At 34.2% G+C, this 20,366-nt stretch overlaps 1 protein-coding gene across 5 annotated transcripts; it reads left to right on the top strand.

Moving 5' to 3' along the window:
- The first annotated feature begins 2,075 nt into the window (after window positions 1-2,075).
- Window positions 2,076-20,192, top strand: LOC123321643 (battenin). 5 transcript variants are annotated; one of them, XM_044909361.1, is made up of 8 exons: window positions 2,076-2,308; window positions 17,014-17,195; window positions 17,371-17,489; window positions 17,560-17,718; window positions 18,803-18,940; window positions 18,991-19,186; window positions 19,248-19,538; window positions 19,652-20,192. In XM_044909361.1, the coding sequence occupies exons 2-8, from the start codon at window positions 17,019-17,021 to the stop codon at window positions 19,784-19,786; spliced, it is 1,215 nt and encodes a 404-aa protein (XP_044765296.1). In that variant the 5' UTR covers window positions 2,076-2,308; window positions 17,014-17,018; the 3' UTR covers window positions 19,787-20,192. The 5 variants fall into 5 exon arrangements, with proteins under 5 accessions (XP_044765296.1, XP_044765292.1, XP_044765294.1 ...); XM_044909357.1 differs by lacking the exon at window positions 2,076-2,308 and adding an exon at window positions 7,811-8,076; XM_044909359.1 differs by lacking the exon at window positions 2,076-2,308 and adding an exon at window positions 9,975-10,128.
- Window positions 20,193-20,366: the final 174 nt, after the last annotated feature.

The raw sequence follows: 20,366 nt of genomic DNA, 5'->3' as shown, positions 1-20,366 counted from the left end.
TGTCTTTTTATTATCTATCAAGTTTATTACCTACCTCCCAAGGTTCGAAAATAAACAAATACATAGTTGACTACAAAAATTTGAAGTGCTTGTTGAGAATTTTAAAACAAATAGAACGAAAAAAAAATCAGTAGGGTTGCATAAACACTGAAAGACACACAAGAAGCTTCAATACGAATTTTTTGAGTATCAGGTGTTCTTGGGTAATCTTTTCTCATTATTTTAAGGTTTAGTCTTCATTTTCCACAGGGTGTTATATACATTCGTTCGAAGGAAACTCAAGGAAATAGGCAAGAACAAGATCTCTTTAATCTGGGTTCCAGGTCACTCTGGAATCAAAAGAAATGAGGAAGGCAACACACTCGCCAGATAGTGAGCATAAATGCCACTTACTGGCCCATAGATTTTCTGTGGTATAGGAAAATGCACTTATAGGAAAGAGTTTCTGGAGGAGGAGAAACCAAAAGAGAAACACTTTGGAGGAATCTCCCAGGAATGGATCATTCGAAAAAATTGCTCGGGAATTTTAAGACTGCAAGATCCAAGAAGTATTTAGATCTGAGCAAGGATAGAAGCGTCACTGGCTTCCTCACAGCCTTAAAAATCATAGGATGAGAATGGGCTTGTCAGAAACTGACGAGTGTAGATTATGTGGGGAAGAAGAGGAAACTCCTGAGTACCTAGTTACAGAATACCTCGCCATTGCAAGCCTGCACAAGGAATGTCTTCGATATAAAAATTATAGGAGGTATAAGGACTTAGGCTCCATGAAGCCCTCTCAGATACTGGAGTTCATTGAAACTCTACAGCTTGAGGGCGAGCTGCAGAGGGAGCAGTTGTGAGAACAGCTCTGATGGGGGCTACAATATACCTTAAGGTCGCAGTGACATGGAACCCCCTAGTCAAACTATAACCATAACTATAACAAAAGGAACCTTCAGATCTGCAGAGTACTCCTGGTAGAATCTTCACTCTGTTCATTTCTCTAGTATGTTTTTGCTCTAAAGTCGTTCCGCTTATTGGTGGTATTTCAGGGAGGTTAACCCTATGTAGACACCCAACATCAGTGCATATACCAAATTCCCAGAGTTACGCAATAAAGTAAAAGAAAGAAGATGTCCACCGAAATTGTGAAAATCAAAAAATTGGAGTATCGAGCCATCATCAAGTACTTGCATTTAAAAGGGTTAAGAGGTAAGCAGTTTTACGAAAATATGCTTAATACCCTTGGTGATTAATGTCCTTCGTATGCGACCGTGAAAAATTGGACTGCAAGCTTCAAAAGAGGTAAATTTTCCATTGAAGATGATGACCGATCGGGAAGGCCAGTTTCTGTGTCAGTCCCCGAAAATATCATGACATGATTTTATCAGACCGTCGAATTGGGCTAAAACGGTTATCTGAAGCACTGAATATTTCATACGAACGCGTTCATCATATAGTTTACGTCAATTTAGACATGAGAAAAAAGTTCGTAATTTAGGGTTTGAATAACTAGAACACCCTCCTAATTCACCAGATTTTACCCCATCCGACTATCATCTCTTTCCTCAACTGAAAAAAAGTTTAAAAGGTCGTAAATTTTCTTCCAACGAGGAGGTAATAAAAGCTGTGGAGGTCTGGTTTGCAGAGCAAGAAGAAACATTTTTTTTAAAGGTCTAGAGGTAATGAATGTATCCAATTAAGAGGAGAATATGTTGAGTAATAAAATATTTTGACATTGAAATTTTGTTTGGTTTTATAGTAGGCTAAGAATTTTTCAATATATCCTCGTATGTACGCAAATTCTCCACTTGAATTTTGGAGCAGTGTGATTGGGAAAAAATGTTCTCAAGAATTCGTTAGCATCATCTGTTCCAAGCATAATACCTTTTGCGTTTTTGTAACACCTTCTGGTGTTCGTGATATCCAAAACAATGAAATAATATAATGCTGCTATTATCGTGATATACATATAGGAAATTCCGAATGAAACTAAAAATAATCTCAAATCACCTTATGAATATTCATATCTATCGATAACCTCCCATGCCTGCCGAGGTACGTTGTCTTCCCTCTAAATAGCAAATTTCTGACATTGCACGGAAAGTTTTTCGAAATCTGGTCACGTTTAATAGCTAAGTCTTGAAAAGACTGCTCAAGGTGTCGTTTGACAATGACCGAGATATTATTGATACAGGAATTGGGTGAAGTGGATGGTAAAATATTATCAGTTGTGGTGTAGATCAACTGTGAGGTATTTCAGTTGTGGTTGTTGAATGCTGGGAAATTGTACACTCGGAAATCGTGTTTTAAATTTGATTTAAGCGTGAGTATCCAAGAACTTCCATGTGCTTTTTTTTCATTCTTCCAAATTTTAATTTTTGATCAAATTATCGAAATATTGACTTTCGTATCCAATTATGCATTAAGTTTATTGAAATATCCACCAAAATGCTCTCATTTTACATTAAAATAATTGTAAATATTTGAACCCAATTATGATGGTTCTCGAGAGATTTTTTCCATCTACAGGCAAAGGACTACAGTCCTTTGAAGTCACGAGAAAAATTATTTTCATTTCGTATCTTTACGATGATAAGAATTTAAAAGTTTAGAACAATTGAATCCTCAGAACAATCAACCTTTATAATATTATCAATTTTTCTCAAAGACTTAGACAATAAACCCTTTTTTTTATGCCAAGAAGTGTTCAGTTTGGACACGAAAAATATGGACCACTGTACCTTCCCCAAATTTGACAGATGGGTTATTTATTGTTGGAAAAAATAAGCAAGGTTTTTTCAAATAATTTTCCTGATTCCTTGGACTTTAAATAGTTCAAAATTTTTGTAACTTAACTGAAATAATAGTAACCTTATCGCTCCAAAATAATATTCTACAGCAGAGTTCGCAATGGATTGATATGGAAGAGGAAATGATAAATTTTTCTTGTGGTATTTAAACCGTCCAGCTCACTTTAAATTCATATCGTTTATTCGTTCAAATTCGATTATGCTAAACTGAATCTGTATTGTGAACTTTGGTCAATTGTTGAACCAAAAACAAACAGAGAATATCGATGTTTGATTCATCTAGATGTTACAAAACGAAAACTGCAGAAATTTCAAGGGAGTCAGCAGTCAGAAATAGTCTAGAAGGTTTTCGCAGGGTTCCTAAGAACTATGAGACCTAGGGAAAAAACCAATCTGATTGGCAGACAGCGATCACGTGAAAGCAAAATGCCAAGAAATTTTTTCACTTTGTATAGTCAGTTTAGTTCTTAGGAAACTCTGCCTTAATTCACCACTAAGGATTTAGTGAATGACTCCTAATGCGAGATTTTATATTTCACAGATTGATTTTTAATATTTAAATTCTTGTTCTATGGAGGAAGTTAGTGTTTCTTATAAAACATTGTTTTTTTATGACAAATTTGATCTGATAAATATTTGTTTTGTACTTTGTGCTACTAACAGAATCGTCTATAACAATCATTCGAATCTAATTCCTTTCTAACCCGCATAAATAAAAGTCCCTAGAGGTCTATTTATAGATATTTAGAGTGTGTTATTTTACTTGAATTATAAGAACAAGCAATAACCACTAAAAGAGGCTTCCCCATGAAGCATATAATAGTCTTATTTAACAGTTCTTCTGTGATTCTATGGATCAATATTTTAAATTCACGCAGAGAGAAATAATATTTAAGTTGACTTTATTCTTCCACAATCCTATTTATGATGAAAATAATATTAGGTGGAGAATACAAATTGAAATATGATGACATTATAGTATTTCCTGAAACCAACAGGAATAAAATAAGTTGAAATTTCCATAATCTCAATTGTATTAGCTTTGGGATTTTAATTCTTTATCTATTATCGAAAAAAAATCGAAATTAGGTTTAATGAGGAATGCCGACAGCTCTGAACATAGTTTAATCTTGAGATATAAATTTTGCTGACTGAATAATACACTGAACTTTGTACAATTCGTGTGTTTCACCTCGATTACAAAAAATATAAATACTTCGTTAATAACGAGCATAATAATCTAGAAATAAATGTTTTGTTTCATATCAAGAAGAAAGGAATACAAAGATGAACAATTCATCATTTATGAAGAAATCAATCTAGATGGAATGCCAGAATTGCACTCACTCCACTTTATTTCTTATTGAAACTTTTTTTGAATTAATTCAATAATAGAAAAGGTGTGAGTATTACAAACAATATAGACTATATTAGATACTTTCATGAGGAAATTGAAAATATTGAATTTTACACTTTCTTTTTGATTCTGATTTGAAAATTGTGTGCAGAGCCGGAACTAGGATTCTGGCGCCTGTGGCTAATTCTCCTAATGCGCCCCTAAGAAATTCTCTTTTCTATGTTGATTTGTATTTATCTTTCATAATCGAATACCTAGATCGGAAAAATCTTTCCTATTTTCAAGAAATTAATACAAATAAAACCAAAATAAAAGGGATACGAAATAACAATAACATGCATTCAAAATGAACTGAAATTTGACTTTTCTTGCTTTGGTTTCTGCAAGAATATCAATGATGTCGTGATTCTTTTTCTTTTCTATTGATGGGACTGCTATGCTAAATAAGTCAGCTTTTCCTGTCCAGTTAAAGACTTTAAATAGGTTTCACTAATTTCAATTTGTTGAAAGAACGTTAATATGTAGCTGTGGCAGCTGTAGTTACTGATAAAGTCAAGAATATTTTGAGTGGACATAAATTTGTATGGATCTAAATCGGGACTATACTTCAATGCTTTCTTGTTTAATTCGCCAAGTAGAAAGCCTTGCAAACATATTCCCTCGAGAAAGCTGTCTTCAGAAACTTCTGGCAAAACACTGAATCTTTCTTCGAGTTGCACTGAAATATAGTTCAATACTTGAATGAGGTCCTTTTTCAGCTTATTCTTCTAGTCAAAATTAAAATGTTTCATCATCAGCTTCTCCTCCAGGCTATTTTATTTTTCTTCTCTTTTCCTCTTCTGTAACCTCTATCTGTGATAATTTACCAACTCTCCAGTTCTCCAGGAGCTATTGTTGTCTATGTTCTGAAGGAAATACCCCCAATCGGCTAAGGTTTTGCGCCTCAATCGGTCTCCGATAGTTTTTTTGTAAGTAGATCTCGACATGGCCTTTGTTGTCGCGTTGTTATGCGACGCCACAGCCGTCAATAGAGACGTTCTTTAGAAGGCTGTGGAGACGCATTCTGTTTTCAGACTGATGGTGTGGACTATATCTTAATAATTTATTATTATTAAGTATTTGATTATTATTCTCTAGTCCATGCTGTGGACTACGGACGTTGTTTACAATTCCACCTGTATAGTGTTCGTTTACGTTCACATTAATTTAATTCACACACATATGTATAATGTGTTTGGCATATTTTTATAATATTATGTTTTGTGTTAAATATTAAATGAAAAATATTCAATTGGAGAGAATACTGTTTTTTTATTATTTTTATTTTGCGCCCCCAGATCGCTAGCGCCCGTGGCGACCGCCTCTCTCGCCACGCTCTCGCTCCGGCTCTGATTGTGTGTTTGAGTTCCTAATCTTTGATTTCTATGCCATTCCATATTCTCCTATACAGAAATGCTAGGATCACTGTGTATTTCTGGGTTTATCTCATCGCTATTCTTCTTTATCCTAAGTACTAAGAGTAATCGTTTCTATTTGTGTTGAAGAATGTCAGATTTAACTTATCTCTTCCTGCATTTTATCTCAAGATATTCGCTAATTTTTCCTTGAATTATTGTAAAAGACTGGGAAGTGAAAACTATTCATTAGTTCTGAAGTTTTGGAGTACTATATACATGTTTGACTTACTTGTGATAAACAGTATGAATTTTTTTACTTACCTATATGTTATTTTTCACCTTCAGCAAAGTTGATATTCAGACAGAAAAATTCCACTATTTCTGATTTTCGGCAAAGTTTTATAGGATGTACCATTTTTTATTAATTGGTGCAATACCATGGTTTCATTCAAGATTAGTGTAATCCTTCTGATGTTCTCTGGGAATGCTTTTGGTTTCCCTTCAAAACAGTGAAAGAATTTTTGTTGTCTTCAAGGTTTAATATCTCGAGAAGGAACAATTTTATTTGTTCGGTTAGGAAATTTCAATGGGTAGCTCTGCCAGGGGTGCAATTATACAGGGTGAGTCTTCAACTCGTACGAATATTTCAACAGTAGATTATGGAGGTCAAAAGAAGCACTTTTTTCCTATATCATTTTTTCCGAATCGTCACAGTTAAAAAGATACAGGCTGTTGTAATATTTCTAGTTCTACCTCACAAACGGTTTCATCGAATGAAATGAATTTCGGAATATAGTTTTTCATTTATCTGATGAATCTTTTGAGAACACAAGATATCACCCACGTCTTCCAGTTTTCTCATTATGACCATTACGTACCATAAAAATACATAAAATTCAAAGGACCCAACTCTTGAAAGTAAGTTGGACGCTATCTAATGAATATTTGAACGTTTTTTAAATTAAAAGTATTCTTCAAATTTTCTCGTATAACGCGCCGTTTTCGAGTAATTTGTTCAAAAATAAAAAATATCTGTGAAATTCGAAAAATGGGGTAGTTTCACCAAATGCAACTCCTTTTAAAAGATCCATAGATATGGTAGTTAAATGAAAAAAGTGTTTCTTTTGACCTCAAGAATCTACTTTGAAAATATTTGTATGAGTCTTCACCCAGTATAGGTTGTAAATGAATAGTTGAGCAAAAATTCAAGAGGTGATTTATTGTCAAACAATAGTGTAATTCCTTGATACAATTTTTTTTTAGCAGCCCTTGCTTAGATACAGCCTCGTAAAGATGACACCTGAAAAGCAAATTTTAATTTTTTTTTTAGATACTAGAAAACTGAGAGACATTGAATTGAGCAGACATTTCAAGGAAGCCAGAAGGAAATCAAAAAATGTTTTGGTGGTGTTTCCTTATAACGTCTACTAGGTAAATTAAAGTTTGAAGATTATTCCTTCCTATGTGACCCACGCTACGCTACCTGATGTAGATAAATTATTTTTTTTAAATCATTAGTTTCAGCAATAAATTACACGAGATCTTGATTGTTAAAAAAAAATGAGCTATCAAAAATTAACATGAATAAGAAAAAAGTTTCTTGTGAAACAAATTTTAGGGGTGACTTTTTCTACTCCTTGATATTATAAGGAATACATAATAATTTTTTTGATTGCCTTCTCACTTCCATGTAATGTCTGCTCAGTTGCATTTCTGTCAGTTTTTTGGTTTCCAGGAAAAAATTGCTTTTCAGGTGACATATTCAGAGGGATGTATTTAAGGTGAGACTTCACAAAAAAATTTATAAAAGATCTACGCTATTTCTTGGCGGAGAATCACTCCACCTCTTCATTCACACACTGATAATGGAGGTTTTTAATTCAAAGAGAACAGGACTGACCTGTTCTTGAAGTAAAGATGTTAATTCTACAAGTTTTCTCTTTAGTTATGAACAGTCCATAATTTTTATAGGGAAAAATGGTGTTGGGTGGTTTCCGTAGATATTTTGAGTTTTTTTTAGGAATTGCTTCATGTGAAAATTTCGAAAGTTAAGGGCTTACTCTTGTTAATTTCCTGATGGGTTCGCTTTCATCTTGGAACCCGTTGGCAACAGCGTTGACCGTTAAGATCACATCCAAGTTGCCGAATTTGCACCGTGGTCTAAAATCCCATGCTCGAACCCATTAATAGTCTTTAGTTATGCGCTCTTGACAATTTAATTCGACAATGCTTTGCGAGTAGTCCCAGTAGAGTACAGAAGGCTGTCCCGATAACAAAGTTCCTATTGTTATATTGACCAGAACAGTGTTAGTTATATATAGATCACTTCTTCGAAGCATCTAGTCGAAAAATCGATCAATTCATAACGGGACACCATACAGGAACAATTCACAATCTGACTGATCGGTCAATCAATTTCGTACTTAAAAAAAATTGGGGCCGATTTTAGTGACCTGTTATCAACGATAGTATCGCCCTTGAAATTTTCAAATGATCGGATATAGTACCATTCAGCAACATGATAGAGGTGAGTGAATATGCAGAATTCCCATGAAATGTGCATCTTTCAAATTTGGTTCAACAGTGAGTTCATTGATAATGTTTATAGTCATTTAGTAAATAGTAAATAGTTGTTCGGTCGAATTTCCAAAAAAAAATTATGTTAGAATATTTTAAAATTTTTTTTTCTGAATCCTAGTCATGAAAATGTTAAGATTTATTTTTGAACCCTTGTAGCATAACAACATTAATTTGATTTTTACCTATCTGAAATAGGGGGGAAAAACGAAAAGGCAAAAGGGCTCGTTACATGTAATTAGCTCCAACCTAAAGATAATATTTATTTATGCAACATATTACGTAATTTTTTCGATATCGCATAAAACAATAAAATTTAATTCTCGAACATTACTTTGGACATGTCTGTAGTAAAATTACATTAACTGCAGGTGTAAAAATTAACGCACGAAGATATATCTTGTATTACTATTTTGCATTAAATGCTCAAACAGTTCAATTTTCATTTTATATTACTGAAATTTTCATTTATTATCGAGGAGTGCAGGGGTTGAAGGGGGTTGAGTCTCTTTGAATGGCAATCCTAACTTTCTGTGCCAGAAATGGATTGACCTTTTATTGCTGAAGATTTTATTAACCCTTTCCTCATTATAGGGATGAAATTGTTCAACCTCTTGAATTCGTTTCAAATTTTGTATATGTACTCATTCTGAGGCTATACACTTTAGCTGTGACTGATGTTTTCGAAGTGTTATCGAAAACATTCTTCTTTCATAGGGTGGTAATTGATGAATAATAATGATTTTGAATAATCTATTACATGAAAATAAATGATCATGTAAAGAAGAGTAATAATTCAATTCAATTGCAACTCAATGAGCCCATTTCATCCCTATGAAAAAAAGTGTTGATAAAAAACTTCATCAGTGTCCTAACCATCTTCAAAGGTGTATCTATTTCATCCACCTCGGCGAAAACCCTTTGGTCTTGACGAATTTTGTAGTGATTCCATCTTTTTCGGAATTTTTCGAAGGTAAACTTTCGAGACGTGTATCTCCCAGAAACATTTCCGTAGATCTTAATGTGACACATATTCTGAAAGAACAACTCTTCTAGTAATAAATCTCGGAATTTCATTGAGCTCGATGCAACCGTTTGGTCTAGACGAATTTTTTAGTGACCCCATTTTTTTGGCAATTTTTCGGTCAAGGTCAACTTTGGACACTCGTATCTCTCAGAAAAATCATCGTAGATCTGAATGTGATACATATTCTGAAATCGCAACTCTTCTTGTAATAAATCTCGAATTTTCATATGGCTCAGTGCAACCTTTCGGTCTTGACGAATTTTTAACTAACCCCATCTTATTGGGGTGCAACTCCCAGAAAAATAATCTTAGATCTAAATGTGATACTGTGATACATATTCTAAAAGAGCAACTCTTCTAGTGTTAAACCTCGAAATTTCATCGAGCTCAGTACAGTGGCGGTTCCAAGAGGGATAAAATCATTTTTCGATATTCGAATAAACATGGTCCCCCCACTGAAATCACCCTTGCATTCGATGCAAGGGTGGTATATAGTTTGAACCGGTTTCATCTCAGTTAAATTTGTAGAAGTGAAAATTACGTTTATATCGTATTAATTTTGGGATAAATACTTTTAGTGATCAAACATCGAGTTTGGAATACCCATATGAATATTCATGAGAATGATTTTATCTTTTATCTCCTGGTCCCAAAATTTTCAAAAATTGTGATACTGAGAAGCGGAATTAACTTGAAGGTTACTATATAAAGATGATAATATTGATATTGGCTAGTTTAATTGCAGCAATATTTTGAATTTCCAACTAATTCATAATTACAACATCAAATCTAATCTTAGCGCAGTAAGATTAAAATTTCCATAGTCAGATATTTTTATCTTACAGCCCAACATCAGTTACTCCATTTGGGCAATACAGTTTCATTAATTATGTGGATATCTTCAATGTTGATAGTTCTCTCTATATAAACAGTGTTATTCCGAAAATTCATATATGAGTCAACAAGCCGTAGAATGTAAGTTTCATTAGTAGGTATTGTTTTTACTTTTTCAATATCGAATCAAACTATTCACATTATGTGAAAATAATATACATAATTTGATTTTAATAATAAGAAAAATGATCGAAAACTTTAATGTGAATAATCATAACATCCGAGAGACCTTAGGAAAATTAAATTTTTTTTTTAATAAATTATAATGACGACAAAATCGATAATGATTCTACTTAAATAAGCCTAAAAGCTAAACTAACGATTGTTAAACTAAAAACTGAATTACAAAATCTTCACTAACACGTGTTTCGCTATCACAGTAGCATCTTCAGGCAACTATTGTTACTTATACATAAAGTTTCATAAACTACTCCACGTGTTTCTCTTTCACAATACTATTTCAATTGAGTACAGATAAGGTAATGATTCGGTCGGTACCTATCTTATGATTCGGCTTTTTATGGGATGAATCCACACTATGATACTGAGTAGCTTTGGAGAAAATCCTTGAGAATAAACAAACATTTTAGGTGAAAAAATTGTAAAGCAGATTCAGGCATAGTTAATACTTTTATGAATGACCAATTAGTGATATTCCATTCCAAACTGTGAGACAAATCATCAAAACATACATTTTCATGCATATTCCCCTATGGGGTGTCCCAAACAAAATTAGACCACCTCCAGAACTTAGAAACGACCTTGAAAAAAATAGTTCAACTTCTGTTTTAAGGAGGTTGAATTTCCATGAGTTTTTTTCCGAAAGAATAGGAAAGGGATGTTAGAGTGTTGGATACTTTGAAAGTTATTTATGTTCTGTACACAACCCAGTTGAAATTTTCAAAATCGGTTCATGATTAAGGAAATATGACATTTTGGAAAATGTTAGAGAAGGATTTGAAAGTAGACTATATATTGTATGGAGGGTGTTGGTGGTCATTTTGAACAATACATACGTTAGTTCTTTGAATAGTTTACATTTTTTTCTGCATGCTCCCTTATCATTACTTACAGATCTGGTGTATTTGAATGTATTGGTTTTCTGTTTGAGCCTTGAGTATTAACCCACTCAAAGGTTTGAGTTACCTTTCTGATTTGTTCAATTTCAAATTGCTCAAAAAATCACCGAATTTGAACATTTCAACTAGTATCTTTAGAGAACAAGAAATGCTTTTCCACTAATATACATCCTCTCTTCCCTATTCAAGAATATAGGAGTTGTTGCCACCCTCAGGTAGTTTTTTTCGAAAAAATATTTTTGGATTCTTCAAAACTCTTAGGTTCTTGAATTTGGGCAGTTCGACTCTCTGCTCAACATTACCTTTGGGCTGTAAGTTCAATCGAAACAGATGTTGACCTGTTTTTTAGAATCTTCGAAAATTTTTTGTTTCTGAATTCTGGTGGATGCCAAATTGTCTTGTCTATTATGAATATTAGCGAAATAGTCAATCGAAGAATTCGTTTTCTGTTTTTATGATGGATTTTCGAATCAGGTGTACCCACACACTCTTCGACTATTCCATTTTATAATGTTCGAAGAATTGTGTTTAAGCCAGTTAAATTTTCAATATGTTATTTGTTATGGTATGTTTATCACTCATTAAAGTTGATTTCTTCAGGTGAGGAATAAAGCGATAGTATCTTTTCAATGGACGACATAATAATAAATTGATTGTTGTGAGTACGAAAAACCTAATTACAATTGAGAGATTAGTCACGACTAATGTATAAAACTTATCAAGAAACACAAAGTGATAACTACTCACTATCGTTCTATATATGAGAATTATGATCTATAAAAGATGAAAGAATAATACAGTGGGAGTAATTTATTACCAATGTTGATTTAATCCTTTCAGGAAACTAGAAAATTTATATCCATTGGAAGTCCGATTATAACACCTATAAAACTAGTACTAGGAAATGAATAGCTCAGATTACGAATTCGTAATCTTTACAGACTGAAAAAAATCTCTTTTAATAAGGCAGAATAGATTCTTTTCAATCGTATCCAATAGGCTATTTTATGATTTTGATGAATTGAGAGAGATTCTCGAACTTGAATGTTTGGGAAAAGATCAGTATATGTCTATTTTTTGTAATTGAGCATATAAAACGTGAAACATTTGATGTGAACTATTTTTTTCATTGACCATTTATGGCAGTTATCCGTTTGATAACTTTGGGATCCACCTACAAGGGCGAATTTAATTAAATTGAATCTCTCGTACCAATTGAATGTGTAATCATCTCACTATTCAATTTACCACTTCTATTATGATGTTCCTTGGATGAATCTTGAATTAATTTTAATCTACAACTTCTGCTTATCTTAATCCTTTATCATCAGTGAAATTATCAAGTAAATTGTATTAAATACAGTTATTTTTCTCATAGAATCTAGATCTGTCGTCCTTTATTGTTTGCGAATTTAGATTTATGGAATTGTGAGGTTGATTCTCGGACCAGGTAGATTTAGGGTGAACCTATAGTTCCTGAATTAGTGTTAACTGATCGCTCAAACTGAAAGGTCCTGAATATACTCGAAAAGTGTTCGAAAATGGCTGAAAATTCTGAAGGTAAGATGCCCCATATTGAAAAGAAACTCCAGCTAACTATCAGTATTGAGTGTTAAACAAGTATCAAAATATTCGATACTCAAATCAGGATATTTCATTGTTTTGTTTTCGGAAATTCCGTAATTTTTATTACGTGCTTTTATTTATGCTTCATAGTTTTTGTCATGTCAATGTTAATCCTTTTTTTTTCGCTGTGCAATTCTGAATGGAATATGGAATTTCCACCAATGTAAAAATAACAGAACAATCCAGTATTACTTGCTAACAAAGGATTAATCCTTGTAGACTGGTCGAAATGTAAATTCCCAGGTCCCAGGTTAGATTACCAGATATGGTATGTTGTAAGTTCTACTATAGTAATTGATGAATTACTAGAATTACTAGATTGGAAAGTTCCACAGGCCGCTTTTAACATTTGGAGATACACAAATTTCGAAAAATTAATGAAAAAAGATAACAAGATAAATAAACACGAAAAGAAAAGGTGAAAGAAGTATATTTTATAGACCTTTTTCGCACCCTATTTTTGGAACTATTGTACCTCTGTCTATTTCTTCATTCTGAGTTGATTTTATTTTGCAGAATTTCATGGTGTCAGTCAGTAACTTTCGTGACAAGACTTTTATACGATATCATTTCAATTTTCGCATAAACGCATTGTAAAAGCATAGTTGAACAATAATGAGAAGGAAACTTGCGATGGGTTTTAAAGTTTTTTTAATGGAATACATTATCAATGGTTTGCTTCTTCGAAAGGGTAAGAATAGCGTGAAATTGCACTGCTATTTTTGCATCAGAGCACCGACATGTATATGAAGCTTGTGTTGTTTCCTGTTTTCTTGTTACTTCATAAGAAACCAAGGTGTTTCATGCTTATTTCATGCTAATTTTTTGATGAGAATTATAAGACAGTTGATAATGAATTTTTTCGTTTCACCGAATTCATTCTGACCCTGATTTATACATAGTGTAACATTTAACAACACCCAGTTTGAATATTCCAATCATTTTCGGTAGAGACATATTTTATAATAGAAAACATTTAATTTCACGTCATAATGATAGTTGAACCTTACTTTTTAATTGTAGAATATAAACAACCGGTAATCATTTAAATTTTTCAATAGTTTTTTGTATAAACCGATATTTTGAGAGCATCATGCAGTTTTTTCAAACTGAAATGGGTTTCTCCAGATATTTGAAAAGCCAAGAAGAAATGAAGGTTGTTCGTAGAAATCACCTCTACTTTAGAAGCAATATACTAATTATGAAGATATGATGAGATATTTCATATCATATCCATATTATTTGAAATACCAAAATCTTTTGCTCGATTATTGAAATAAAGAATTACCTTTTTTCGAAAATATGTATGTACTTATATCTGTTTCGAAACAAAGAGGTATACAATTCTTTGTATGTATCTAGAAAACAAATGTTTCGTAATTTATATTCACCATTATTCCATTGATTTATCTAACGATCTATCGAAAGATAAATCAATGAATTAATGGCAAATAGAAAAACTGCTTCTGTTCGAGCTCAATGTTAATAGCTTTCAGATCTATTTAATCCTTTGTTCATATCTTACAACACTCAGCATTTATTGTGAATAAAATTGATCAAGGTGGATTAGCCTTAAACTTTAATTTCATAAGTGCTCGCAAGATACACGATTAGAACAATTGACCACAGATATTATTATACAGTCTACTGGAGATTCCCATTGAAATTAATGAGTTCTTCATATTTTTTTCCTTACCACAGTTGGGAATTGCTGTGGAAAATTATAAAATTTTATAAAGAAGTATAACTATTTCAGTCACGAGTCGACTTGATTGAAATAAATGTGTTCTGGAGTGCATACAGAATAAAGATGCACCAGATCAGGTCATATACTAAAATTCGAAAATCGTTTTAAGCCTAAGGGATGAAATGAAGTGATAGTGAGTGTCATTTTTGAGAGGTAAATTAAAGTTATATCCTTTTATTTATGTTAAAATCGACCTCTAAGAATTTCAGGGTCAAGAATATCATTTTTAATATCAACACATGCAGATGGATAAAAAAAGTAGCTTTTTGATTGAACGACCTTTGTATATTCTTTATCGTGGTGGGACGTCCTTAGAAAGGACGAATTTGGGTTTCGAATAGATGAGTTAGTTGTTATTAATTTGTCAGGGAGAATCAGTTGTTGTAGTTTCAAGTCACTGTCATTGTTCTTCAAATAACACCTACTGCAGAGGTCTGAAAAATTTAAAAAAAGGCATTTTTGCTGGATTTTTTTCGGGGGGTGAATGTATCACTAAGCCTGGTCTACCAGCGCAATGATCTACATATCTTTTATTGGTTTAAACAGAGCCTGCGATTCTGCACGTCAAAATGTCGAGCACACAATATATCTATCGTATGAATTGATAAAATCCCAAATGCGTTTTGCTTGTAGAGTACTGAAAAGTTGTCTGAATAATTCATGCCGATGTCCTGATAAAATAATCATCGGCACTTGACACCTCAAATCACTTCTCGCAGTCAATTTTGTACATTCGAATGTGTGACAGAGGGATATGCAAAGTAAATGGACCAATTAGTTGGGACAACCCTTCAGTTCGCTCCTTTATTAGTGGGATAACAATGAAATTGGGATGTGTAATATCAAGAATTCAAACTTTCCCCAATTTTGAAGTCAGAATTTGAAAATTTTATCAATTATTTCTAAATTGAAGCTCCGGGAAATAACTGAATGAACTTTGTCTTGGATAAGCACGATCGATCGATAAATACAGTGTGTCAATTCGAAATTAGTATCTCCACCCCCATGCAAATCAGAAAAAATGCAAAAATGGGTACATATTCGGGGACATTTTATATGGTAATCCATTATTTTGCCCTTACGTTCTAGAAGACTTAAACTTGATTTTCTCTGAATGCTGTACGTATTCTGACTTTCAATTCTTCTACATCTAGAGGCTGTGATTCATACACAACCAACTTCGAATGTCCCCAGAGGAGAAAATCTAAAGGTATCAAGTAGTCTTCTACCATTAATTCCATGGATTGGTAGAAGAGGGCCAATTAAATGGCCACCATGATCCTCAGACTGGACACCTTCAGATTTTTTCCTCTGGGGGTCATTCAAACTGGGTTGTGTTTTATAACACACAGCCTCAAGATATTGAAGAATTGAGAGCAAGTACACGAACATCATTCAAGTTGAAGTATTCCAAAACCATTATCCATCCATTATGGACACCCTCTATAAATATGGCGTACCCTCACTATAAAACTTACCACGCAAATCTCCAAAGCACGCTGAAGAGTGAATAAATAAGGGAAAGTAATACCTTGTGAATCTTCACCAAAAACTGCTTTAACTAATTCATGATTTAATCTTGTAATTACTCACCCAACTCCCAATTGAAGACTAGTTTATAGTTTGGTAAGGAGGTTACATTTAACTGCCACCTTAAGGTCTATTGCTATTGTGCCCCCATCAGAGCTCTTCTGATAACTGCGTCATCTACAGCTCCAGCTCCAGAGCTCCAATGAACTCCAGTATCTTAAAGGTCTTCAAAGAGGCTAAGTCCTCATTCCTCCTATAATTTCCTCGTTCAAGACATTCCTTGCACAGGCTTGCAATGGCGAGGCATTGTGTAACCAAGTGAAAGGAGTTTCCTCCTCTTCTCCACAGAATCTACATCCACATCTACAAATAGGCGATTGAGACCCTTGTTACTTGTTTCTATCTACATCTACATATCTGAGGCTTTTCTATTCTAAGGCTACAATGTCCTGTGAGGAAGCCTGTGAGGGACGTAACTTATTCTTACTCAGATCCAAATACTTCTTGGATCTTGCAGTTTCAAAATCCCGAAGGAACTTTATGAAATTATCCATTTCTGGAAGATTACTCCAGAGTGTTTATGTTTTGGGTTCTTCCTTCTCCAGAAACTCTTTCTTTTAGGTGTATTTTCCTATACTCTGGCTCTGGGCCAGTAAGTGGCGTTTGTGTATTTGTTCTGGCGAGTTTGTTGGCTGTCTCGTTTCCTTTGATTCCAAAGTGCCCTGAAAGCCAGATTAAAGAGACCTTGTTGTTCTTGCCTATATGTCATTGCACTGTTAAGTTTCTTCATTCAACTGACCTAGTTCGTAATTTAAGATAGGACTGCTGGTTGTGGCTTATTTCTAGTTCAACCACCATCCTTTGTCTCTTCGATCATTTCCAGACACAATCCAAGGTATTACTTCCCCTAAGCAATGCTACAAAACCGAATATAGTTCTTTCATCAATGATATTATAAATGCAACGAATTTTTCTTTTCCTCAGGTACAATGTCGGATTTCCGCAGTCGGACAGAGCTCGTGGACGAAGTGACTCCCCTAAAAAAGAAATCAACACAATGGAGAGGTCTGTCCGCCTACTGGATCCTTGGACTCTGCAACAATTTCGGCTATGTTGTGATGCTCACAGCAGCAGATGACATTATCAAGAGCCACTCTGATAGTCATGTACGTAGTCTGTAATACAAATCAGTTGACCAAAAATGAACTTTTCGTCTCTCTTATTATTTTGCGATCATGAAATTAGCCTTAGACTGTCTTTTTGTCATGCAATTCCATTCGTGGAGATATTTCAACCAACATGGGTTGTTTATTTTTGGAAAATCGATTATTTCTCTTGCAGGATGAAAAGAAAGGTCCGAGGGACTGTGTCTATTTGTCCACCGGAGCTATTTTGTTAGCTGACATCCTTCCAGCATTGATCGTCAAACTGTTAGCCCCATTTATACCATTTTTCGTTCAGTAAGTACTACCAGATAGAAATTGGGTGGAATGCGCAGAACGCAAAAGTTGATCGTTAACATTTTTCTAGTGTACGAGTAGCCCTGTGTATAGTAGTAGCTTGTGCTGGTTTTCTTATGGTTGCCTTCAGCGAGAATATAACGATGTCTATAACGGGGGTTGTGTTGACATCTTTCTGTTCAGGACTTGGAGAAGTGACCTTTCTACAATACAGTGCATTCTACGACAAGTAAGTTGAGCCTTTCAAATTTTAATTATTCATTTCATTGACCCATACTGACCGTTTACCTGGAAAAACTCCCTTATCTGAAATACCTCTCTCATATAAGATTATCTGGGGATACCTAATCCTAGATAGCAAGCTTCTGTGCAATGAGCATTTCGGAGACGCTGCTACCAATAAAGCAATAAAGGTTTTGATGGTATGCAGAAGTCCAGCTGGTGAAACTTAGGGATGCAACCCAAAAATACGATTAGTTTATTTCATGATTGTTAGACCAATGATCACTTATGGGAGCCAAGGCAAGTCAGAACAGTATGAGAAAAACTGTCGATAGAATACAAGGACTATTCTTTGTTTCCATCATTGGAGTTATAAGTATGTGCCGAACTAGGACACTGGAGATCATCAGAAATCTCACCTCTTCATCTTGTGATAAATGTATCAGCTCATGAGGCCATTCTAAGAATATTTAGGGAAGGTGATCAATGAGTTAGGAATCAGAGAGCCTGCTGCTCTCTGACCAAATACATCCCAGTACTTGTAGTACACTAGCCAGAAGAGGATACCAAACTCCTTTCATTGACAAGAGAAGGGCCAGGCCGAAATAAAAACATTCTGGCGAAATCTTCAGCTGAAGAATCATTTCAAAAAGTTTCTTTGGCATTTGAAGACTTTCTTTCTGAGGAGTATCTGGATCTTTGTAAGAATATGCCACAGGAATTGCCCCTTCAAGAAGCGCCTTATCAGAATGGGTCCAGCAGAAACACACCAGTGCAAATTCTGTGGGGAGGAGGATGAGGCTGTAGATATCCTGGTGATGGAATGTCTGGCCATTGCAAGCCAATGCTAAGAATGCTTTGCACAATAAAAAAATACTGTGGTTTATCAGAGCCCTGGATATGGAGCGGGAGCTACAGACCAAGTAGTGGCAAAAACAGCCCTGATGGTGGACAGAAAAGATTTCGAGGTCGCAGTACAACCCCATTAAAATATACAATCTACCATTCTACTCTGATAATTTCAACAATTACCTTTCATTGAGTGTTGCTATTTTGATCAATTGTATGCATTTTACGAATGAAATTTCTAGGAACGTCGTATCTACCTGGAGTTCAGGTACAGGAGGTGCTGGAGTTATTGGTGCTGGCACGTACACCATTTTGAACACATTCGGAATGAAGAACACGTTATTGATAATGCTACTCGTACCGATAACTATGGGCATTTCGTAAGTGTTTTGCCCCATTTCGTGTATTTCTTTCTACCCCGTGATTTCAGGTTCTGGGTAATCCTCCCCAGGCCTGCTGATGAAGATAAGAAATTGGTGGAAATCCAAAAAAGGGTTAACTCTGAGGAAGTGGACAGTCCTGTGGCCACCTTCTTCAATAAAATAAGAAAAGTGCCCAGTTTGATGAAATTCATTGTACCCTTGAGTACTGTGTACTTGTTTGAGTATTTCATAAATCAAGGAACTGTAAGTTGGTTTTTCCCAAGTGCAGATTTGAACACTACACGAGATAATTAATTTTTTTCAGTTTGAGCTGATCAAAATAAAGAACGATTTCGTGGATCCAGATAAACAATACCATTGGCTTCAGGTGGATTATCAGATCGGTGTGTTTTTATCCAGATCATCAGTGAATCTCTTCCATGTTAGACATATATGGATCTTCTCCCTACTCCAGCTTTTGAATGTTGCAGTATTCACAACAGAAGCTATTTATTATTACATTCCTCACTTTTGGATCATTCTGATGCTCACTTTGTGGGAAGGACTATTGGGAGGAGCAGCATATGTCAACACTTTTTATAGAGTCTCTTCAGAGGTATGAAAGGGAAATTTTGAGTTTTAAATCTAGAGACTTCTATTTGATGAGATTAATTTTATTATTCAGTCAAATGTTCTGAATGATTAGTAATAATTTCTCTTCATTTACAGTCGAAAGAGGAAGACAAACAATTTTCCTTAGCAGCTACATCATTCGCAGACAGCATAGGGATCAGTATTGCTGGAGTTATTTCAATATTCGCTCACAACAAAATCTGTGATATGCCTCTTCCAAACGGTGCATAGTGATATCTCAGTATTATATTTCAGCAATGTTTCTTTCACGTTGAGTTGTTTTTAATCTTTCAATTACTTCAATTGAGTTTAATTTATATAATTTTTATAATGACGTATTCTAAAGTTCCATTCATTTAGTTTTAAGTGACGATATGAAGACTGAGATTACTCAGTGAATATATTTTAACTGATGCATATTCATCGAGAAAAGGATCGACTGGACAGTAGTTCAGCATCCTTTGAATTCCCATGGATCGGTTTATGATGTTTTAAACCCAAAGAATAATTATTTTTATAGATTCATTGTTAAATATATTATTTTTGAGAGATCGAGTCATATTTATATGGCGCAAACATTATATACAATGTTCAAGTTAAGAATATTTCTATTTTGAAATATAATTTATTTTTCCTAGATGCATTTAAATTTCGAATAAAATGACCATATCCCTCTCTGATATATTTTCGAACTTATCTCTGAAGCGAGTCAAAGCTGTTCGCAGATAGAAAGCATTTGCTTCCCCCTACATCAAACTATCTCAATGTAAGAGAGATAAAAGATGAAATAGGTATTTTTTTTTGAAAATTC

Source organism: Coccinella septempunctata, chromosome X, assembly GCF_907165205.1.
Source record: "Coccinella septempunctata chromosome X, icCocSept1.1, whole genome shotgun sequence".
NCBI classification, from domain to species: domain Eukaryota; kingdom Metazoa; phylum Arthropoda; class Insecta; order Coleoptera; family Coccinellidae; genus Coccinella; species Coccinella septempunctata.
The sequence above is the reverse complement of the archived record's forward strand: the minus strand, read 5'-3'. Positions and strand labels throughout refer to the sequence as shown.

What these genes read in the sequence shown, in the direction of transcription:
- LOC123321643 (XM_044909356.1), top strand. Translation starts at nt 13,386, where the DNA reads ATGGGTTTTAAAGTTTTTTTAATGGAATACATTATCAATGGTTTGCTT. An exon ending in TGGTTTGCTTCTTCGAAAGG is followed by an intron (nt 13,444 to 17,013) that starts GTAAGAATAGCG and finishes TCTTTTCCTCAG; the next exon opens with GTACAATGTCGGATTTCCGC. An exon ending in TACAGTGCATTCTACGACAA is followed by an intron (nt 17,719 to 18,802) that starts GTAAGTTGAGCC and finishes TGAAATTTCTAG; the next exon opens with GAACGTCGTATCTACCTGGA.